Here is a 20,538-nt window from a genome sequence, read left to right on the forward strand (position 1 = left end):
AATGGGGCATGTCCACTTGCAGGGTCGACCTACCCCTTGCACACTGCTGTCACACAGACATCTGCATGTATGCTGTTAATTGTGTACTTGAATCACAATGCAATGTCAATTTGTGTGATATGAACAGGACGCTCTTGAGGTGAAGAGTAACAGGACCCCGTTCGTTCCCCCATACAGGTGATGCGGGCTATCCCCTGAAGACCTGGCTCCTCACACCTGTACGGAACCCACAGAACAGGCACGAGGAGGAATACAATCGTGCACATACCCGTACCCGCATCGTGATCGGGCAGACTTTTGGCCTTTTGAAGTCACGGTTTAGGTGCATTAGCAGGTCTGGTGGCGCTCTCCTGTATGGACATGAGAAGATGGCCAAGATCACCATGGCATGTGTCATGCTGAACAATATGTGTATCAGACGGAATGTGCCACTGCCCCCTGATGTTGAAATAGAAGCACCTGATGAGGATGATGATGGTGATGAGGACGGAGGTGAAGGGGATGCAGGTCTTGCAAGAGGGGATGGGCAGGAGGGACGTGCTGTGAGACAGCATCTGATCAACCAAATATTCTGAGGAACATGTTTTCGTACTGTCACATGGATATGGGTATTAATGCACTGGTGTATGTTTGGAAGCACGCAATGGACCCTGTCGCCAATAAAGTACACAAACACAATGAAGATGTCCAAGCCTGTGTTTTGATCAGAAACCAGTGTATTGAGTAACGGAAATGTGAAAAAGTGCAAGTCCCCAAACATCCCACCACCCTTCCCCCCACCCCCCACAACAGACCCATAACACCCTTCCCCCACCCCCCACAAATGACCAATAACAACCTTCCCCCCACCCCCCACAATAGACCCATAACACCCTTCCCCCTCCCCACAACAGACCCATAACACCCTTCCCCCCACCCCCACAACAGACCCATAACACCCTTCCCCCACCCCCCACAACAGACCCATAACACCCTTCCCCCCACCCCCACAACAGACCCATAACACCCTGCCCCCCAACCCCCCCACAACAGACCCATAACACCCTTCCCCCCACCCCCCACAACAGACCCATAACACCCTTCCCCCCACACCCCACAACAGTCCCTCATGTGTCTGCCATGTTTGCGTTGGCCCATGCACGCAGAGGAATCTCCATTGACCCCCTATTTGCCATTGTCTGTAGCAGCATTTGGAGTATGGGCAGACGTGCGCCTGGTGGTGCGTGTTGAGCGCCGGAGGGGGCTTGGCTGTCTAGAGCCAGAAGATGACGATGGGGCAGACTGATCTGGTTGTGAGAAGTGGCGGTCTATTGTGTCGGCCATGCGAGTAAGGACCTCCCTGAGCCTGGATATCTCGTTACACAGCCTGTCAGTGTTTGCGTCCATCCTCTCAGTGGAGTGCCTCGCCGTCTCCACAATATTCTCCCTGAGATGGGCAGCCTCCTCATCATGCTGGCCAACCAGCACAGTCAGTTCGTGTTGACGCTGCAGGATGGTGGTCAGTTGGAGGGCAGTGCTGGGTGATGGTGTACTGGATGCTGTGCCCTCAGATGCATCCACTGCAGCAGGTGAAGCCACCATGGGGGACATTATGGCTGGATTGTTGTCCTCAACAGTCACATCAGACCCAGGTGTCTGGAATGGTGCTGGCTCTGAGGTTCTAGGGGGGCTTGGGGTGTGCATCTCCATTGGCCCAACTAGGGTGTCCTCCGGATCAGATAGGGGGGCAGTGGCGGCTGCCTCACCAGCGGAGCTTGCCGCAGCTGATGGTGGGCCCTCGGTGGCTGGTATTGGTGCCTGTGGGTTCACCTCTGGTGGTGGGGCTGCAGTTTGTGGTGCAGCTACCTCTGCCCTGGCAGTGGCACTCCTACGATGTTTCCTGCACATCAGGTGTGACCTTCCCCCCTTGCCCCTGGATGTTGTGGGGGTGTCCTCCGAGTCCTGTGCCCTTGGCCTCTTACTCGTAGCTGGTGCCTGGGATGCATTAGCTGCATCCTCACCATCTGTATGTGAGCCTGTCAGGGACAAGAAGGGGGATGGCATTGGTTGCGTTTCAATATACTTAATGCAGATTACATGAATGATGCAGTTGTGGCCATTGGGGCTTAGTAGTTGTGGATGCAGGTGATGTGCCAGTTCAGTGCCTCATCCATGCATGGTTGTGTTTGAAACTTGTCTCTGGTGATGTGTGCATGTGTGTGTGTTTGGGTCTGACACTGACATGGTGAGGGATGGATGCATGTGTGGATGTGTGTCCATGCATGAGAGGAGTCTGTGCTCACATATGGGGGGAACAGTACATTCACATCGCATCCTGTCATGTATACACTCACCTCCATCCGAAATGGTACCCACGTCGAGCTCCATGGTGCCTACTCCCTCGATGGATTCCACAGCAATCAGGTTTCCACAGGTCTCCTCCCATTCTTTAAGTCTGATTGGTGAACCAGCTCCACCTGCACTGGCAATGCGGTGGTTTTCCGCAAGGATGCCCCTCACCCGCAGTCTGAGGTCGTCCCACCTCTTCCTGCACTCACGCACAGTGCGGGTGCTGGTGCCCACTGCACTGACTTTGACTGCAACTTCCTCCCAGATGGCTTTTTTTTTTAGTAGTGTTGGCCACCGCATGTCATTGGCAAAAACAACCTCTGCATTCTCAGCCAGGGTCTGTGTCAGCATATTCAATTCCTCTGCTGTAAATTTCTCCTTGCGCTGCCTCTCAGTGCTTTTTTTTAATGCCTTGGGCATGATGCAGGTGTCCCAGATGATTTTGAACTGCTAACGACTCAAAACAGGTCCAGGGGGCAGAGGATGGCAATGGATTGTGTTTTTAAAGATGGCCGCCGTGCTCTTTCCCGTTCCTGTTCGATGACGCTATTTCCGGGTCCACAATTTAACGGTCACCGCTATTTGCGGTGACCGCTATTTGCATGCAGCAGGAGGGCGGAGGTGCAATCTGCACTTTCGTCGAGGGCGGTAGGTGACTTTTTTGGGTCTTTACCGCCATGGCGGTTGGGGGTTTACCGGCATGGCGCTATGCTCGTGTCCGCGTACTCGTAATGGTGCGTTATTAGCGCACTCTTGCGAGGGCGGACACGTTGATAGCGCCATGCCGGTATTTTGGGATTTTTACCACACAACGTGTAATGAGGCCCTTTGAATGGCAAAGAGACTATGGCACAGAAGGCCTTGATGTTGAGGTTTTGAACTGCATCCTCGTGCTAGAGAAGCCAGCGAGTATGCTAAGCTCGAGTGTGCCACCTTGTCATGTGTTGAAAACATGGGGAAGGGAAGCCAATGGCTTGAATATCCTGACATATCATTTCCTGAACACTTTTCCTTTGCATACCATTGTTTTCCAAACTATTTGTATTATGAAGTAAGAACTGACAATAGGTTTATTTGTATAGGGCCTTTTATTTTGACAGACTCGACTAGGACTGCGTTATTTTTATTTGATTGTTGTAGCTTGCTCCCATATTTAGATTTAGGTTTAGGTAGGCATTTTTAAAACCCAATTGAAGTTCAATGAACACCCTTGAACTGTGATCACTTGTGTCTGTCTTACTGTTTGATACCATGCCTTCCTTACATGTCCCAGACCCTTTTATTAATGTCAGCGGGTATTGTCTCCCCACTGTATTGAGGAGAATCCTCTTTTAGAGTCTGTTTGCTATTTACAGGGCTCCAGAACCTAGTCTTGTATTCAGTGGTCTCTCTCTCTCTCCTCATTGAGACGAGGAAGATGTCCTCTGCCTATTTCTTTGTTCGGGTCTCAGACCCCCCTCTCGTGGTCAGTGGTTTCTCTCTATAGACTGAGATGAGGAAGATATCACTGAGACGAAGAAGCCAAAAAGTGTTATGATGAACGTGGCCCAAACACAAAGGAAGGACTTTCTGAGGAAGCTGCAGCACTGAATCATAAAAACAGGAGGGCCAGGAGAACAAGGAAGTGAAACCCATGAGATTAAAACCAGCTGGATCAAGGATGCAGGGAGACCAGAGAAGTTGCTCTTATTCATGCCAAGAAACAGCTCGCAAGGAGAAGTACCACCAGTCCATGGTACACCCGACAGACTGGAGGAAGCCTGTCAGAGTCCCAGGAGTGATGCACGAGTAGGGCCAGAGTGGAGCACTAACATTGGCATGCCGGAGAGGCGAGATGCCAAAGATGGATTCGAGGAAATATGTCCAAAAAACGATAACCTGACTAGATAACCAAAGCAGAAAGGTGGTTGCCTGGAAGAAAAACACATGAAAAACCTTTTCATCGCTGATACTACAGTCGGACACCAAAGCATGTTGGAAGAGTGGCCAGAGAAAAGCCGGAGAGCAGTTCGGAGCGAAGACAAAAAAGGAGAGAACGTGACCTGGTGATCCAGATCTCTTGTACTGCAGGTAACGGGGAGAGCGATAGACCCGGGAACAAGGAGCATATGTAAAAAGGAACAGAGATATTATATCCTAATAGCAAACCGGATATAACAATTGGAGAAATCCCCGTCGTCCCCGTGAGAGTTACCACAGTCAGAAGGGGGAGAATTATTCGAGAATTGATTAAACTCGTCCCAGTGAATGGCAATACCATGAGAAATGTGAGGCACATTCAGGGACTCATCAAACTCGTCTCAGAGGAAGGCGAGATTACCAGAGGAGTAAAACTCATTGAGGGACTTATCATAATTGTCCCATTGAATGGCAAGATCAAAAGAGGAGCAGAAGTCAAATAGAGACTTTACCTTGATATCTGAGGGTGGAGACAACAAATCAAAGAAGAGAGGGTTGGGCCAAAAGCCTGTGTGTGAATAATAAAGAAGAGAGAAGGATTGTGAAGTGGAATGGACATTCAGAACCTCAGACCATCACCAGAGAGAACCCTGAAAGGAGTCTAAAGAATCCAGAGAAATGCGACACAAGGGCCTGGGAAAGCCCCTTGAAAGAATTGAAGAGTTTGTTGTGAGAAATAGCAACAGAATATTTACAAATCTCATATATTATGGGAGCGCTACAGAGCCATTGAATAAAATGGCTGCTTATATGTGAGGCTCTGTGGCTGGGGTGCCGGCCAGGGACAGCAACTCTCGGTGTGCAACTGAGTACGGTGGACAAACCTGAAAGCTGATGCCGCAAGGGTGGCAGCATGCAAGGAAACAGATCTGGTGTGGAACAGCAGAGGAGGAGTGGGGAGCCCAGTCCTGGTGTCTGGGTGGGGACCGGGCCTGGTAATCGCCTGCAGCAGAGAGGAGCATTGGCCAGATCACAGTGTGCCTGGACCGGTCTTTGTGGCCTGCCCAGACTGCAGCAGCATCCTGAGGGGGAGCGAGAGGTCAGAGGATGAGGCAGCCTACTTGCCGTGAGTCAGCAGTGCCACCCATGCCCCAAAGAGTCTGGTCTGGCGCTGAGTTGAAGGCCGGAGCGAGCAGAGCCTGACCTTGATGGCTAGGTGTAAGCTGGGGCATGATCTGCTCCAACTGTGGTAGAGGAGCAGTGGCCAGTGCATGGTGCAGCTGGTCCGTTCCGCAGGGTGGTGGCCGCATCAAGGAGTGGCAGAGGCCTGAGGAGGCGTCGGAGGCAGAGGAGAGAAGCATCCTCCCTGCAGTGTTTTAGTGGGCTTTCTCCTGCGCCCCACAGCGCAGCTGAGGTAAACAAGGCCAAGTGGGGGTGAGGAGACGCCCCATTGAGCTGGTGGGGTTGCGCTCAGGTGAGTGCTGCAGGAAGCCCCTGTGGAGTGGTGAAAGGTGAAGCTGATCCCTTGCAAGGATCTAGTGAACAGTGAGTTGGGGAGTTCCCTGCAGCTGAGCGACTGACCGCAAGGGGGTTCTGGTGGCTCTATCCACTCCAAGGGCTGGGAGAGGAGTTTGGCTTCACGGAGCAACTGGCCTGGCAGCAGCTGAGTGGCAGGCCTCCTGAATCCTAATCTAGTGAAACGCAGTGCCCACATGGCCCAAGGAGGCCACAAGCAGTCTAGATTGATCTTCCTACCAAAATTCCCTGCGGCCATTCCTGAAATGCAGTACCAGCCAGTTGGTGGCGAAGGGTCCCCCATGGTGGCTGGACACTCCGGTGTGGTGGATGTGAGGCTGGTGCTGACACACTCCCATGACTGCACCCTATTGTTGTCGCAAGTGAAGGCTGGATTTGACTCTGTTAACAGCAAATTGGACAATTTGTTTTTTAAAGTGGAGCGGATGAAGCACAGAATAGGAAAAGCGAGTGGTCACATTAACACAACAGAGACACGGATTAGTACACTTGAAGATGAGGGTCCAGAGATACGCAAGGAGGTTAAGACCCTGCGAAGGGAGGTAAAAGGGGTTCCGGTAGAGGCTAGATCCCCCAGGAATAACATTTAAATGCTGGGAGTCTCGGAGCACATATGGAGCCTTTTGTGGAGGAATTAATCTGTGAGGCGTTATGGGGCCCACCTCTTTCCTTCCCATTCTTGGTGGAGCGAGTGCACCGATCGCTTGGACTGGTACCAAAACCGGGCCAGAACCGAAGACCAATCATAGCTTGTCTCCTTAATTATAGGGACAGAGATGTGATACTATGCCGTGCATGTGAATTCGGTACTCATATCATCAGGGTGCGCATATCTCATTCTACCTGGACTTTTCAATGGCCACACAAAGAGTGCGCCAGTCCTTTGCAGCAGTGAAGCAGAAATTGAGGCAAAAGGATATACAGTATATCATTTTGTTTCCCTCCAAGTTGAAAGTTATTCATGAGAACAAGGTAACTTTTTCTCAGTCCTGGGGAGGCACAAGAATTTCTAGAAACCATTCCCTTGCGGTCGCAAAGGAATGGGGTAAACGGAGAGGCAGATTTTTGAAGGTCCTGCTGAGGTGATGTCTGGTCAACAGATACGGACGACCTGGTCTGCGGGTTGATTGTCCCATGTGACATACAGGCTGAGTGATACTGTTAACTAGGGTGCCGCAACGAGTGTGGCAAGATGTCTTTACCTTACAATATATAACCGAGCAGCCTATTTTGCTTTACTAATACAATCTTTGAAGCTGCTACTGGAGGCCTCTGGGTGGGAGGCATGCATGGTCGATATGGTGACTCCTGGCCCCCACAGGGCGGTGTCCCGTTTAGTTGGGTAAAAGTATACAGGAGACTATGCACTACTAGTTGGGGGTTGGCAGTGAGGGTGGGGGAAGAAATGTCAGTGTTTTGTGTAACTGTTGTTGGTTGGAGCAAGGTTTGTTGGCACATTATTGGTTACCGGAGTAGATAAGCACCGGGTGTAACAGGCATGGCACACCACCCTTCTAACACAAGTACACCCCAAGGAGCCCATACTCCTGCACATTATACCCTATTGAGATGGAACGTCCGGGGGTTAAATAATTTAATTTGATTTAATTTGATGATTTATTTATATAGCGTCTGTACACAATGTGTTTCAAAGCGCTTCAAGGCAGGGAGGGGACAAGGGAGAATACAGTAACATTCTAACAGGTCCTTGATACATTCAGAATGTGAAATTAACTATCATACTCAGCCGGCCGACATTTCAGATAGTGCAAGAGCATTTGACAATGATAAGGAGGGGAGGGAGGTGGGAAGGAAAATAAGACAGACAAATGGCTACCTTACTAGGCCTGATGACAATTTTGGTAGTGCCAGAATTTAAAAAGAGGTGGGAGGGTTTAGGGGGACAAGTAGAAGAACAAAACAAGCAACTATCATACTAGGCCTGACGACATTTCAGATAGTACTGAAGGGGGCCAGTGAGGAAAAGTATATGAGGGAGGGGGGAGGAGACAAACAAGCTGCAATCATACAGGTCAGAAGACATTTCTGATAGAGTAAGTGCTAAAGATAAAGTGAAGGGATGGTAAGGAGAGAGGATGGTAAAGCAAGAAGAGGGATTCAAGTAGGCAGACATCTCAAGCAGACAACAGGGGGGGCGAGATACAACAGGCAGGTATACAGGCAACCAAGGGCGGGGGTGTTACAAAGAGGGGTAGGGATGGGCAAGAAAGATGATTGCACTAAGCTCAATGCATGAAAACACAGCCAAATTCAAACTAAGCTCAATGCATGAAAACACAGTCAAATTCAAACTAAGCTCAATGTATGAATACACCCAGATACAGTATTTAGAAATATGTGTAACATGCAGTGTAATCAGAAGTGCAAACATGAGGGACAAACAGAGGAGGATGCTGAGGTAAACAAAGGGTAAAGGGGTGTCCAGAGGGGGAGTGAACCCAAGATTATGGGGGAAAGTTTATGGAAGTCCAGAATTCAGAGTGTAGAGATGTCACTGTGAGGAAGTTCAAATGTAGAGGTGGCAGAATAACCACAAGTAGCGTCCTGGTAGTGGACAGGGAGCAGACAGGGGCCTTAGACGTGGGCCTCGTGGGTAGGGCGGCCAAGCCTGCCAGCCTTCTGATAGGGCCAGATATGGAAGACCACCTCCAATCAGAAGCCTCATGTTGAAAATAGCAGCCACCCCAGTGAGAACAAATAGTACTGCCATCTTGGAATGGCAGAGCACTAGTAATTTGTATTAAGGAATCGGCAAGAAACATTAAGAGAGCCCCAACGAAGTGTGGAGGAAGGCTGCAATTGCACATTTAAAGGCAGGATAAATGTGCCAAGGGTCCCGCAGATAAAATAAAACAAATTCTGGGCTGATGTTGCAGTCGATCGTAGGGTCACTGTAGCCAGGGGGGGGAGCCATACCTTACTGCGATAGGTGCAACGCATGCACTGAGGTTCTCCAGATGGTGGATGAGACCGCTCCAGCAGCCGCTTCATCAGGAAAGAGATGAATAATAAATAATAAAGTTAAAGCATGCAATATACAGCTCTTGGTGAGACTGCACATAAAAGTGGCACTGTTCCAGGAGTCTCACCTTAAGGGATGTGAGGGGTCAGTAATTCGAGGTGGACAACTGTTTGATGATTGATCATAACATGCCATTTTATTAAAGACTAAATGGAGTAAAAATGCCTCACCATCCTTACTCTGCTGAGGATTTCCCTGCCTAACCAAAGCTAAAGGGAAACACTCTAACACAGAATGTCTGGCCCTCACGCTAAACAAAAAATACACAAACAAAATATATGGCCTTTCAAATGACATAAGCAACAGTCACAGTTTCTGGAAAAACTCTCAATGACCTACTTCGGTTCCAATGTTCAACCAAAGAAAAGTCAACAACTTCACTTCAACTTCCATTTACCATGAGAACAGCCTCATAGTACCCATCTTCATTTAAGATTCTGGCATGTTGCATCTACTGACAGTCTAGATATACCACCACAGCTTCAGTGCTTTGGTCTACTGCCATAGCTTCAGTAATTTGTAATTCAAGACAAGCTTGGGCAAGATTCACTTTCAAGTACGTGAACGCCTTCAAGTAGGCAAGGCACTCTTCCTCTGAATATCTGTCTTGAAAAGGGCAATCTCTATGCCTTTATTATCTGTCTGACACAATAACAACCTAGGTTTGCCTTTATGACCCACTTCTATCTCTCCTCCACAGTCTTTGGCAACATAGGTTGTGTCAAGCTACAAATAATCTTTGCAAGAAGCAAGTTTCCCTTCCCCAGCTTTGCCTTCACTTCTCTACAAACTGTTAGCTCAAGTAATTACCCAGAAGTCTTGGTACCACTCTCTTGGCTTCAGGTAATGCTTGCACACTTACATCTCAGGCAAGGTTGAACTGTTACTGGACTCACAATAATATTTAGATTGCTTTTTGGCTCTGAGAAAGGTTGCTTTCAATCTTAGAATGGGGAGACTCTTAGCGTGGTCAATGCCTATTCTCTTCAAATTCAGATACACTGTTTAACTGCTTAACAGCTTTTATAAGAAATTAATGTCTGTGTGAAATAAAGGATAGAGTTCAGTCTTTTGGAAAGCACAATTAGGCCCACACGACCACTCCTTTATGTAATTTTGACAAGTTAAAGATTTGCCAATGGTCTTATCAACAAAATGTTCAGCAATGGCCTTCACAAGGTTCACTCTTCTTAATGAAGATAAGGGACCACTTATTCATAGGATTTACAGTCCTTAAGTGTTTAACAATGGTCTTTCGCAGCACTTGCTCATCACGTGAGTAAATGGAATTACCCGATACTGCGGGTTGCACAACTTGTCAGACTTCTGCCATTACTTCTACTGCTTCTGGCCTCACAGGGACCACACCCTTCCTTGTTGAAGGTGTCTCTGGTCCGGCCACTCGTTTAAGGAGCCCCTCTAGCTCCTGAATCCCGTGACTCACCCACATCTCCTTGCTTCAGTCTCTGACATGTTCTTTACACAGCAACCATGGCAATCAGGCTCACTAGGGGAAAGACAGCTTTCATGCACGCCTTCCACTGTGCAGCCCCTGTACTTCAGAGTTTGGGGGAAGAGAACCCTTGCAGAACAAGCACGTGAAATCTGCTGCATCCACGTTCCGGCGTCCCTCTGATTCTCCCACTTCTGCTTGGTTTGACAGCTCCATGCCTTCTTCTTCTGCTTCTGCTACTTCAGCACGCACTCCAGTCACAGTTCCAGCTCTTTCTGATTGTCTGCACCTGAGGGGGCCTTTTATGCCTCCCAGGTTCCTTCAGGTGTGGGCTGTTAGGCTTAATTGCCTGACTACTGCTGCAACATGCCTCCTTAGCCCTCTTCCTCATCCCAGTACTTATGGGATTATGGGACTCGTAGTCCACAACAACAAAGTTAGTTCTTTTAAATAACTTCTGATTTTTAAGGGTAGTTTGAGATCCCTTGAAGTTATTTAAAGATAAACTATTAGAATTCACATAAACAGAGGAAGACAGTTGACTTAAGGCAATCTTGTTAAATCCTTTTACCTTATACCTTCGGGAGTAAGGAGGGTTTTTATCCTGAGGCACCTTGAAAGATCTTTCTGTTATTAAGGTTTGTTCAGCTTTCATGGTATTTGTGCCCAGAGCCACAGATTTTATGTGTGGCTCAGATACATTTTATTGGCAATAAGCCTTGACCCGTTTTGGCAATTTAGAAAGATGTTTCCTTTCCAAGGACACATACCGTGTCTCATCCCGTGGGATCTCCTGACCACCCTGGGCCTTGACTCCTCCGTGGAGATCCTCATGCCGTCCACCACCCCAAGGTCAGGATCAGGAAGTGTCTATCTTTCCCTGGCCACCTGGGAGGAGACTTTAGGCAGGGTTACAGGAAGGGATAAGTAGGATTCATCACAGGAAGGTGGTATTCTTTCTTCTTTTGCCAGAATGTGGGGCCTATGCACTGCTATACCTCTTATTCATCTAATTCAAGGCGGGTGATCATACTGATACACAAGTCCCTACCGTTCAAACATATTAGCAATGAGATAGACATGGAGGGTCAGCATGTGGTAACCAGACATGGCTTATATTTATAGTTTAACGTGCAACCTGGCTCACTAAGGTATGCAATTATTATATAGTACATTATGTGAATATGCATTTAAATAGCCAAAGAACATTAAATAAATGAAACAAATCTATATATATATATATATATATATATATATATATTATTCCGAGACAGGTGCAGGCCGTTAAAATGTTACCTCTGCTTGTTTGAACAGTGTTTGAGGAGCTGTGAATGCACATGTGACCTTTGAACCTGCCCTGCTGTCACTACATTCCAGTCACAGCAAAGGCACATTAGTGTACTATAATTTTGGCTTGGAGCTTTATGAACGGGGGGCTGATTGGTAGGAATCTCTTTAGAAACAGAATGAACTGCACCATTTTTCCTATACAAATCAAAAGAGCACAGGCTATCTCGCCCTGACCTGATGGCATTTTGTCAAGGCCACTGCTTGTTCTATCTGTCATTCTGTCACTATTGCCCTCAATGCACTCCGAGACACATATCTAAACAAGCATTGTCAATGCCAACAGTTCTGGCTTTTGTGTAGGCATTGGAAAAGGCATTTGCCCAGCACTGCAATAGTGGTAAAAACTGGCCATCGATGGTAGCAGCTGCAGAATGGTGCGAGTACCTGGGGATATCATAGCAGGGCCTAGCAAATGCCTAATACTAATACTTATGCACAAGCCAAAACTGTTGGCTTTGCCAGTGCTTGTTTTAACTGGACTTCAGTAAAGGACACACATTGTGCTTATAAATCAAGTGGCTGAAGGCAGACCTGGTTAAGACATTTTTATGACATCATTAGTACCTTTATAGCTCCAATTAAGTCATTAACGTTCAGAAGACGGCTTTAAAAACACTGGCAGGCACTTCCAGCTCAATGTTTGATCGTCAGGCTTGATAAACATGCTCAAAGAGATCCTAGAAGGATGTGTTTTGTACAGGGAGGGGCAAGAAATGGGTGGATCTGGCCATAGGGATTAACATGGCCATGTGGGTGAATAACCAAACAACACCTACAATCTTGGTATCTCTCCTCATATGCCATTTCTCCCTAGCGGTACTCTAATGCAATAGTTTCGGCTTATACGTGGCGCTAAGGTGCCACTAAATACCAAAAACTAAAAAGGGACAGGGACAGCGAGTGGACAGACAACACCTGCTGGTGGCCCTTTCTCCTGCTGCATAGTGGAGGGCAGTGGTGAAAGATGGACAGGGCAGTTGCATGTGTAAAAGAAGTTGAAGTTCAGTTGTTTTCTATTTAAAAGACATTGCAATGTTATCATGAATTCGAGGTGGGCAATACAAAAACAGACTTTTGAAACTGTTATATGCTAGTTACATGCTTTCATCATGTTCTTACTTTCCCTTGTTATATTTCTATTTCACATGGACATTGCAGACCTCACATACTTACTTCTTTCACAAACCACTGGCAGAATGCGGGTCCAATCCATTCTCGTGCATGGATGCCACAGTCGATCCAAACGGCTTTTTTGGTGGTCCGAGTTTTTTTACCCAACTGAAAAAGAAAGTTTTTGTTGTAAATAGAATCCACTCTGCTAGAATAAATACATCTTCAGAAATATATGTGTGTACAGTATACATATCCAACATGACATTGTGCACAGCCTGCACTGCAATATAGTCAAACTGGACCACAGCAGAACAAACTGCCCCACAGTATGCACAAACTGCGCACTAATACACAACAGAAGTGCCACATTATGAAGTAACAACTAATAGCACCCCATTATAAACAACAGTCTACACTTACTGCGGCAGAGCAGTCCCAAACGGAGTAGGCAGCTCTCACAATTTCAGCCACAGCAGATACAAAGTGCACATCAGCATTCACAAAGTACAGGAGGGAGCACACAAATTGCAACTCAGTATGCACAAGTTGCGCCAAGGCAATCACGGAAAGCACCAGAACGCAGGCACATTTCTCCGCAGTTTACACAGCAGTCACAAACGGAACGAGTCCCAGACTAACACTGGAACCCAGGATACACACCAGCAGTGACAAAGTAGAGCAGAGCGCACAACCTGCAACCAGCAATTACCAACCTTGCTAGGAGCATGCGCACATGTCACCACTGTTTAGACAAACCAGTCCCAATCTGAACCAGTGTCACACGCATTCAAGCCCAGGATACACAAACCGCACCTTGGCAGCCACAAACTGCATCAGGAGAGCATGCATATTGCACCTTTACCTTTCCAAAGCTCCAATTTGTTCTAAAAAGTAACCCAGCACAGGGCTATCCTCCATCACATCAGTGCCATGGAGTGCCATCACTCTTGCTTTCTTCTTCTTGCTGATAGATATTATGCATCAGCTGTGATTATTGCATACCGAGGCTTCAGCCTCATTACTCCATCCTCTCGGGTTGAGTGTAGTCCTGGGTTGGATTTCTCCATGGTCTGTGTGGACTTGTCACAGTAAGGCTTTTTTCACAGTGTCTTCGCTGTGATGGGCCGCAGGGTAGCGGTCAAACGGTTTTGCATTGGGGTATGCCATCAAGGATGTAGAGCAGGTGATGTAGGATCTTGTTGGCAGAAGTGTGAGAGTGAGAGTGGCATGAGTTGGCCATTCCAACTATGCAGGTGCTTGTAAGTTCCTTTTCCTGGCCCAATACATGTTTTGCATTTAGCCCACAACTGACCGCATTAGTCCACAACCGACCGCAACAAGAACTCACCTAAACATCCTGAGGCTGGAAAGGCCTGCACAAAGGTCTCCCCATGGCTGTTCACATCGTCATGGATATATCTAGGTGGTGTTTTCAGTTGTGACCACCAACAATAAAGGGCACTAGTCAGTGCCTTAAGTGGCACAGGAAAATGCTCCAGGGCTCATCAAGGGGGTGTGGCCTAATGACAGGGGGGAGCGGTAGAGAGAGCACTCTGGGGACCAAGATATTTCAGGCACCCTCAGGTGAGCGCTCTGGGGACCGGGATATCCCAGACGCCTTCAGGCGAGCGCTCGCGGGACCTGGCTATCACAGACACCCCAAGACTGACTGAAGTGATGGCATACTTTCGCCATGAACTATTGGGAATTCTGACCTGCACAGGGTGGCGGTGTCTAAGCCCCAGTCCAGTGGCCCACAGACGGAAGTTGTAGTGAGACCAGTTCAGGCCCCAGTGAAGTCACGCACAGCTCAGAAGAACTTTCTGGAGCTGCTTAACTTAACGCGCGCTGTGACGGTATCATCAAGCATCTCTGGTGATTTGCATAGAACAAACATCTCGCTGACATGCTCTGGGGAAAAATATGGCGAGCCAAAGCTTTTCTACGTGCGCGCGCCTCTGCCTAATTCACTCCAGCAAAGTAGAGGACGTTTTAACGACATGAGACTGTTAATCGACTGCGCGTTAAGGTCTCGCTGATGAACAGAGCGCCTCATTTCTGGGGCAGGAGCATCACTTTTGGATGCAACCGCTGGATTTTATAGCATGATAAGCACATCGATTTCCTGCTCTTACATTAATTGCTCTGAGAAAATATCAGCCAGCTCGCCTCACAGAACATTTTGATACTTGGCTCTATAAAAAAAAGTTGATTGAGAACGTTTTTGTTATTAACATGGTGAGTAAGTGCTTGCCGTAAATGTCATAACCACATAAGAATATCACTGAGCCCATTGCTCCTGTGAGCGTGTTTCTGACACTGGTTGAGAAGGCGCCTGAGCCATGTTCCTTATTGGGATAGTGCTGAGAACCAGGGGAGGACCAGGGTGTTACAGGGCCTGGTATGGCTGCCTGACCTCCACCCGCATGCACCCCAGGAAACATACACAGGAGACCTCAGTGCTTGGTTGGAACTGGGGCACGGGGATCTGTGCACCGTCTTTTATGATCTCTGTCACATGGTCACACATGTGACCTCAATACATGACCCAGCACAAGCCCTCTGCGGGGAAGCCAACCACAACATGTCATGCCAAGTATAACAGCAAACAAACCAATGCACGACTTTTCAAACAAACGTAATAAATTGCAAAAATCGATGCCTTAAAAATGTTGCTTGGACCAATGGGGAAGGATCATATTGTAGTCAAAATCACTCTGGCCAGGACCCTGGAAATAACGTTGACCAATTCCCATTAAGATCTAAGACAAACAATGCTAAAACTAGCCTTAACAAACGCCAAATAATGCCCCACACCAGGAACCACTGAGAGAAAACCCTGATAAAAATGAGAAATCAGGGTACTCATTTCAAAAGCACATCAGCTAGATTGACACAGGTACCAACAGACTCCCTGCTATTAGACAAAAACATCAAAGATTCCAGTTTGCTGAGTTATGAAACAGACTGGGATTATGAGGAAATCCACCTCCCCGCCCTAATTTGTGCCCCAAAGGTCCAGCTTCTAAACTAAACCCCTGCCGAAAGAAATATAGCTACTACGCTGATCAAGAAACCTGCTAAAGACAGTACAGCTTCAAGGGGACGCCTCCCTTTGCCACTAACAACAGCTGATCCACGAAGAAACATATCTCTAACACTCCAGAGAAGCGTCTAACTTCGAACACCCTACAAGGCGGCACAATTCGCTCAGCCTGGATGCAGGGCTGGAAGCCTACAATAACACAGCCATGCCTAACTAATATCATATCGTCTGGCAAAGAGAGGACAAAATCAATCTATACAAATCCTACGGCCTCCGCTGTTCAAATTCTAGACCAGTGTAACACTTTCCATCCAGCCTCTCTAGAAAATCCATCATCCATTTCCTCTGAATCTGAGCATAGACAAAGGGATGCCCAAAATGTAATTGCAAACCAAAGAGATTCCATCACAAAAAGCCAAAAAGCTTTGCGCAGTTACTTGAGGAGACCTCTGATCTGGGAAAGTGGACGGTTTTGGAAGAATTGCAACCTACCAACCACAGCCCTTTCCTAAACCCTTCACATCTCCTGACGATTTTCAAACAAGTACCTCAACTAAAGCTCTTGTGCTCTATGGATATATTGAGGATCGAACTGCTGCCAGTGGGAAGTCCCACAAACTAGGCCTCAATAGAATTCTCAACCCCACTGATGGTTGCACTCCTAAAAGTAAATGTTGAGTCATTAAACGCCCTGGGATTTCCGCTCACCATCTGCAGGAAACCTAGGGTACAGGCCTTACCACAGGAGAGCATACCCTCCATAAAAAAGAGTTGCAGGACTTAAAGCCATAGAGGCTCCGGAGCTTGCTACTCTTTGCACATTCCAGCAGCCAAACCCCCTTCAAACCACCAACTAGAAATGTACAGAAGGTTGGGTTCCCGAACATCTTGTGCTAAATAAAAATTGATATTCCTCACTACAAAGTCAGACTAAATGGATTTCATGAAATACAAGGGGACACTGTTCCCTTCTGTCTCAACCAAAGGGGGAGCCTTTCTACCTGACCAGGACGTTTTCATATTGCAAGAAGTGTGGGCCACCCAAAGCTTCATTATTGATGGATACAAGACCCTTCATAGCCTGGCCACTCCCAAAGCGATAGGTCGATTAGCAATAGGGGCAAGGTCAAACTACACCCTACTTCCCTACTTTAACAAAAGTGCCACCCTATATGTAATGTGTGCAACATTTTCCACCAATGTGACCACTGCCCATGAGATCCTAATCATCAATATTTATGATCCACCAGGTGGGAAATATACTCTCACACCACGTAAAATCATGGGAGAGGCTATTATCACTTTGCTTGAGCTCCACCCGGGCGGCACTATCATATTTGCGAGGATTTTAATGCCAGAAATCTACACTTAAAAATGGTACAAGGCGATTATAAGGCCAATAGGTGGAAAGCTTTTGTGAGCATGTTAAACTTCGTATTTACCCAATATAGAGATGATCCATTGGGGATCCCTTCATTCACCAGGGGCAATGGTAACTCCAGATTTTACATTGACTATTTAACTACCAGCAGTAATATGGTGACTAGGTGTGGACTGATGGAGATCCTCTCTACTGATCTTAGTGATCCCTGGATTCTCTCTTGGAAAGTGGACATGCCGCCACAGAAGACAGAACCTGGAGGTAAACCTGAGAGGGAATTGTAAAAAATGGAAGCCAGGCCAGATGAAGGAACTGGGAAACCTCTTGTGGGAACACCAAGACAGGACCTCGCAATGGCTCGAAAAGAGCAATTGGGACCTCAAAACCATGATAAAGAGTCTGGTTACTAGGGCACAGCCAGACAGCACCTGCCCTTCCTTAAAGAAATGATCCACGTTAAAAGAATTTAACCGAGCTAAACGTGAACTAAGAGTAAATCCAGAATTCGATGGACTAGAGAAAAGGAAGTGCCTCATCAGATTGACTACGGCTTATAGAAACTGGACGAGACAGCACAAACATTCTTTGAACAATGCAAATTGGAAACTGCTGGCAGGTTGGCTAAGGGGCAACAAAAGTAAAAGTTTCTGGTCCAAATTTTACGATTTCTCAAAGACCAGAAATTCAATAGAAATAAACCCGGTCTCTGAGACCCTTTGAAAAATCCACATTGGAGAACTCTATACCAAAGATGGGGATTGCCTCCAAATACACCCTCCACCATACTCACAGATCAAGGGCAAACCATTGGGAATGGACCAGGACGACATTACAAACATCATAACAAAATTGAAACCCACTGCAGCCCCAGGGCCAGATGGTCTACCAAATGGAATTTTCAAGGAACATCCTGATGTCTGGTCCAAGATATTGCTGAGCTTATTAGAAAAAATTGAAGAAAGAGGGAAAATTCCGGATAGCTGGCACAAGTCTCCTCTAGTGCCAGTACATAAGAAGGGAGACAGGCTGGACCCATCAAATTACCAGCTTCTGGCAATGATGGACTCTAGCCAAAAACTCTTTGCTACCATCCTCCAATGAAAACTGACTACTTGGGCAGAAGAAAAAAACATTATGAGCCCCCTTCAGACGGCCTTTCGAAAAGGTTATAATTACATCACTAACCTATCCTTTATCCAATATCTTATAGAAGAGACAAAAAAAGTAAACAATGCTCAATCATAGTGTAGCTACGTAGATTTTAGCAAGGCTTTCAATATGATCTCACGTCTTCTGCTTTGGGAAAAACTATCCAAATGGGGGATTGACCCACTGCTTCTCCACCATATACAACAGCTCTACACAGACACTACTGTGTCAATTCTATTGAGCCAATCGGGATCTTACACCAGTTTCATCCTGACTGCGAGGGGCCTAAAACGAGACTGTCCACTAGCCCCAATACTATACAATCTGTTTACTTCAGATATACAAGTTCACATAGCATCGGCTAGGAATTTTCCACCAAAAATAAAGGGTGCGAAAATCGCCTGCATTACATATGCAGACAACGCAATCCTTTTAGGTAAGACCCATATAGGACTCCAAAATTCAAATTCAAATTCAATAAATGCTCTTTTTGATTATGCTACAGAAAACAAAATGCAAATAAACATAGGAAAAACAAAAATTGCGCACCTAGCAGGTAAAACTAAAAGGAAACCCCCAATGTCCTGGAAAAGGCGACGGAATCCAAATACTTGGGCCTTCCGATAAAATCTGATCCAACGAAGAATTATTACATGGATGCCATCCTGATTAAGGCATGGAAAAAATGGATGGTGGCAAATCAATTTATTGTTAAAAGAGGAGGGCATAATGTTCAAGCCTTACTGGAGATCTACCGTTCAGTATAGTCCAGAGCATCACATATGAACTATCAGCCTTCCCTCCCATATTGCTTCGTAAAAGGCCAAGACAAAATAGAGCCAAAAATCCTCTGAGTCATCATTAATCTTCCCTCTTCCATCCAAGTCGAGGCGCTAAGACTCGAATAAGGCCAATGTTCACTGATCATCACTTGGGGGATTCAGTGTTTATTTCTCTGTATTAAAGTTATGCACACGCATTATAATACAAATTCCATCTTGAACTTGTTGGGCGAGAAGATGCTTTCAGGTCATAAAAACAACTATCTGACCAAACTTCACCAGGACGCCTTTGAAATGGCTACTCTTTTAAACCTAGACATGGCTACGCTAGCAGAGACACCTAACTTCGAAACTCTAGTAAAAAATAAGGAAAAGGGTCACGATAAGAGCTATAATGTAAAAAAGTTAAATTTGACCTCTAGATATAGGGAATACTTACATCAGAGTTTCCCAACCAATACTCTTTGCTGCAACTTAACAAGATATAGTTCAACCAAAATGAAGCGATTAACTCTGTGTCTCAGATTAAATTTACTCCCCACTAAAGGCCTAACTGGTGCATGGTCAGGAATTCCACTTGAGGAGCAGATTTGCCGTGTATGCAGGAAATCAATAGAGACCCAACGACACATACTGACCTCTTGCCCAGAGTTAAAATTCCACTATCTGAGAGGCTATTCCCACGCTGAAACAAATATACATTCCATAGAAAAGGATCAATTTTGGTCAACCATTAATGGAGCTACATCAACAGTTTTACTATCCGCAGCCCACCATATTTGGAATGCTGCTGCCTTCATGTTCTAACTCTCCCTCCAAAAGTCCATCAAAGCACTGACCGAAAAAAAAAAAACTAGCACTAATTCGACTATTTTCTGAGTAGATTCCCCACCTACTAAACGCTCAACAATTTCTTTTTTCCTTTAGAGTTCCTCGTATTTTTTAAAAAGTTTTCTTTTCCCTCTTTTTGTTTTATTTGTTGTATGATTTGACCTAAGGAATACATTATAATGTTTATATTCCAATGTACTGTGATTTACTATATTTTAAGTATTACAATAAATGTGCTTAAAGTTAATTTAACTAAATGCACCAATTTTATTTTTTTAAATGTTAAAAAATTATAGAGTTTATAGACATCACTCCTGGCATAAACAAGAAGTGGGGTCTTCCTTTTAGCATCATCCACTATCTCCACTACCTCATAGTAGATGTCCACTCTCTCTGGCCAATGCATCCAGTTGGCCCCCAGGGATGTAGGGCTCCCTTTCATATCGAGCTCTGGCACTGGGTGACTATGAAACAGGGGACCTTGGGACTGGACAGATCCGCCCACTCCTTGCCTTGGTGCTGGGGCATTGTCTGTCCTCTGAATGGGCCCATGTATATTACTTGGCCCAGGTGTGCAAAATAACACATTGCTGCCAACTCTCCACTGAACCTAGTCTCTCTGTCCAT

The 20,538-nt window shown here is 46.4% G+C and overlaps 1 protein-coding gene across 5 annotated transcripts in view; it reads right to left on the reverse strand.

Moving 5' to 3' along the window:
* CPA6 (carboxypeptidase A6) overlaps window positions 1-20,538 on the reverse strand; it is a 1,211,288-nt gene that overhangs the window by 182,858 nt on the left and 1,007,892 nt on the right. For all 5 annotated transcript variants that reach the window (XM_069621150.1, XM_069621152.1, XM_069621153.1 and 2 more), the window contains exon 6: window positions 12,783-12,887. In XM_069621150.1, coding sequence (XP_069477251.1) covers window positions 12,783-12,887 — 105 coding nt within the window. The remainder of the gene's footprint in view (window positions 1-12,782; window positions 12,888-20,538) is intronic.

Source organism: Ambystoma mexicanum, chromosome 5q (assembly GCF_040938575.1).
Source record: "Ambystoma mexicanum isolate Mex_15411 chromosome 5q, UKY_AmexF1_1, whole genome shotgun sequence".
NCBI lineage: Eukaryota > Metazoa > Chordata > Amphibia > Caudata > Ambystomatidae > Ambystoma > Ambystoma mexicanum.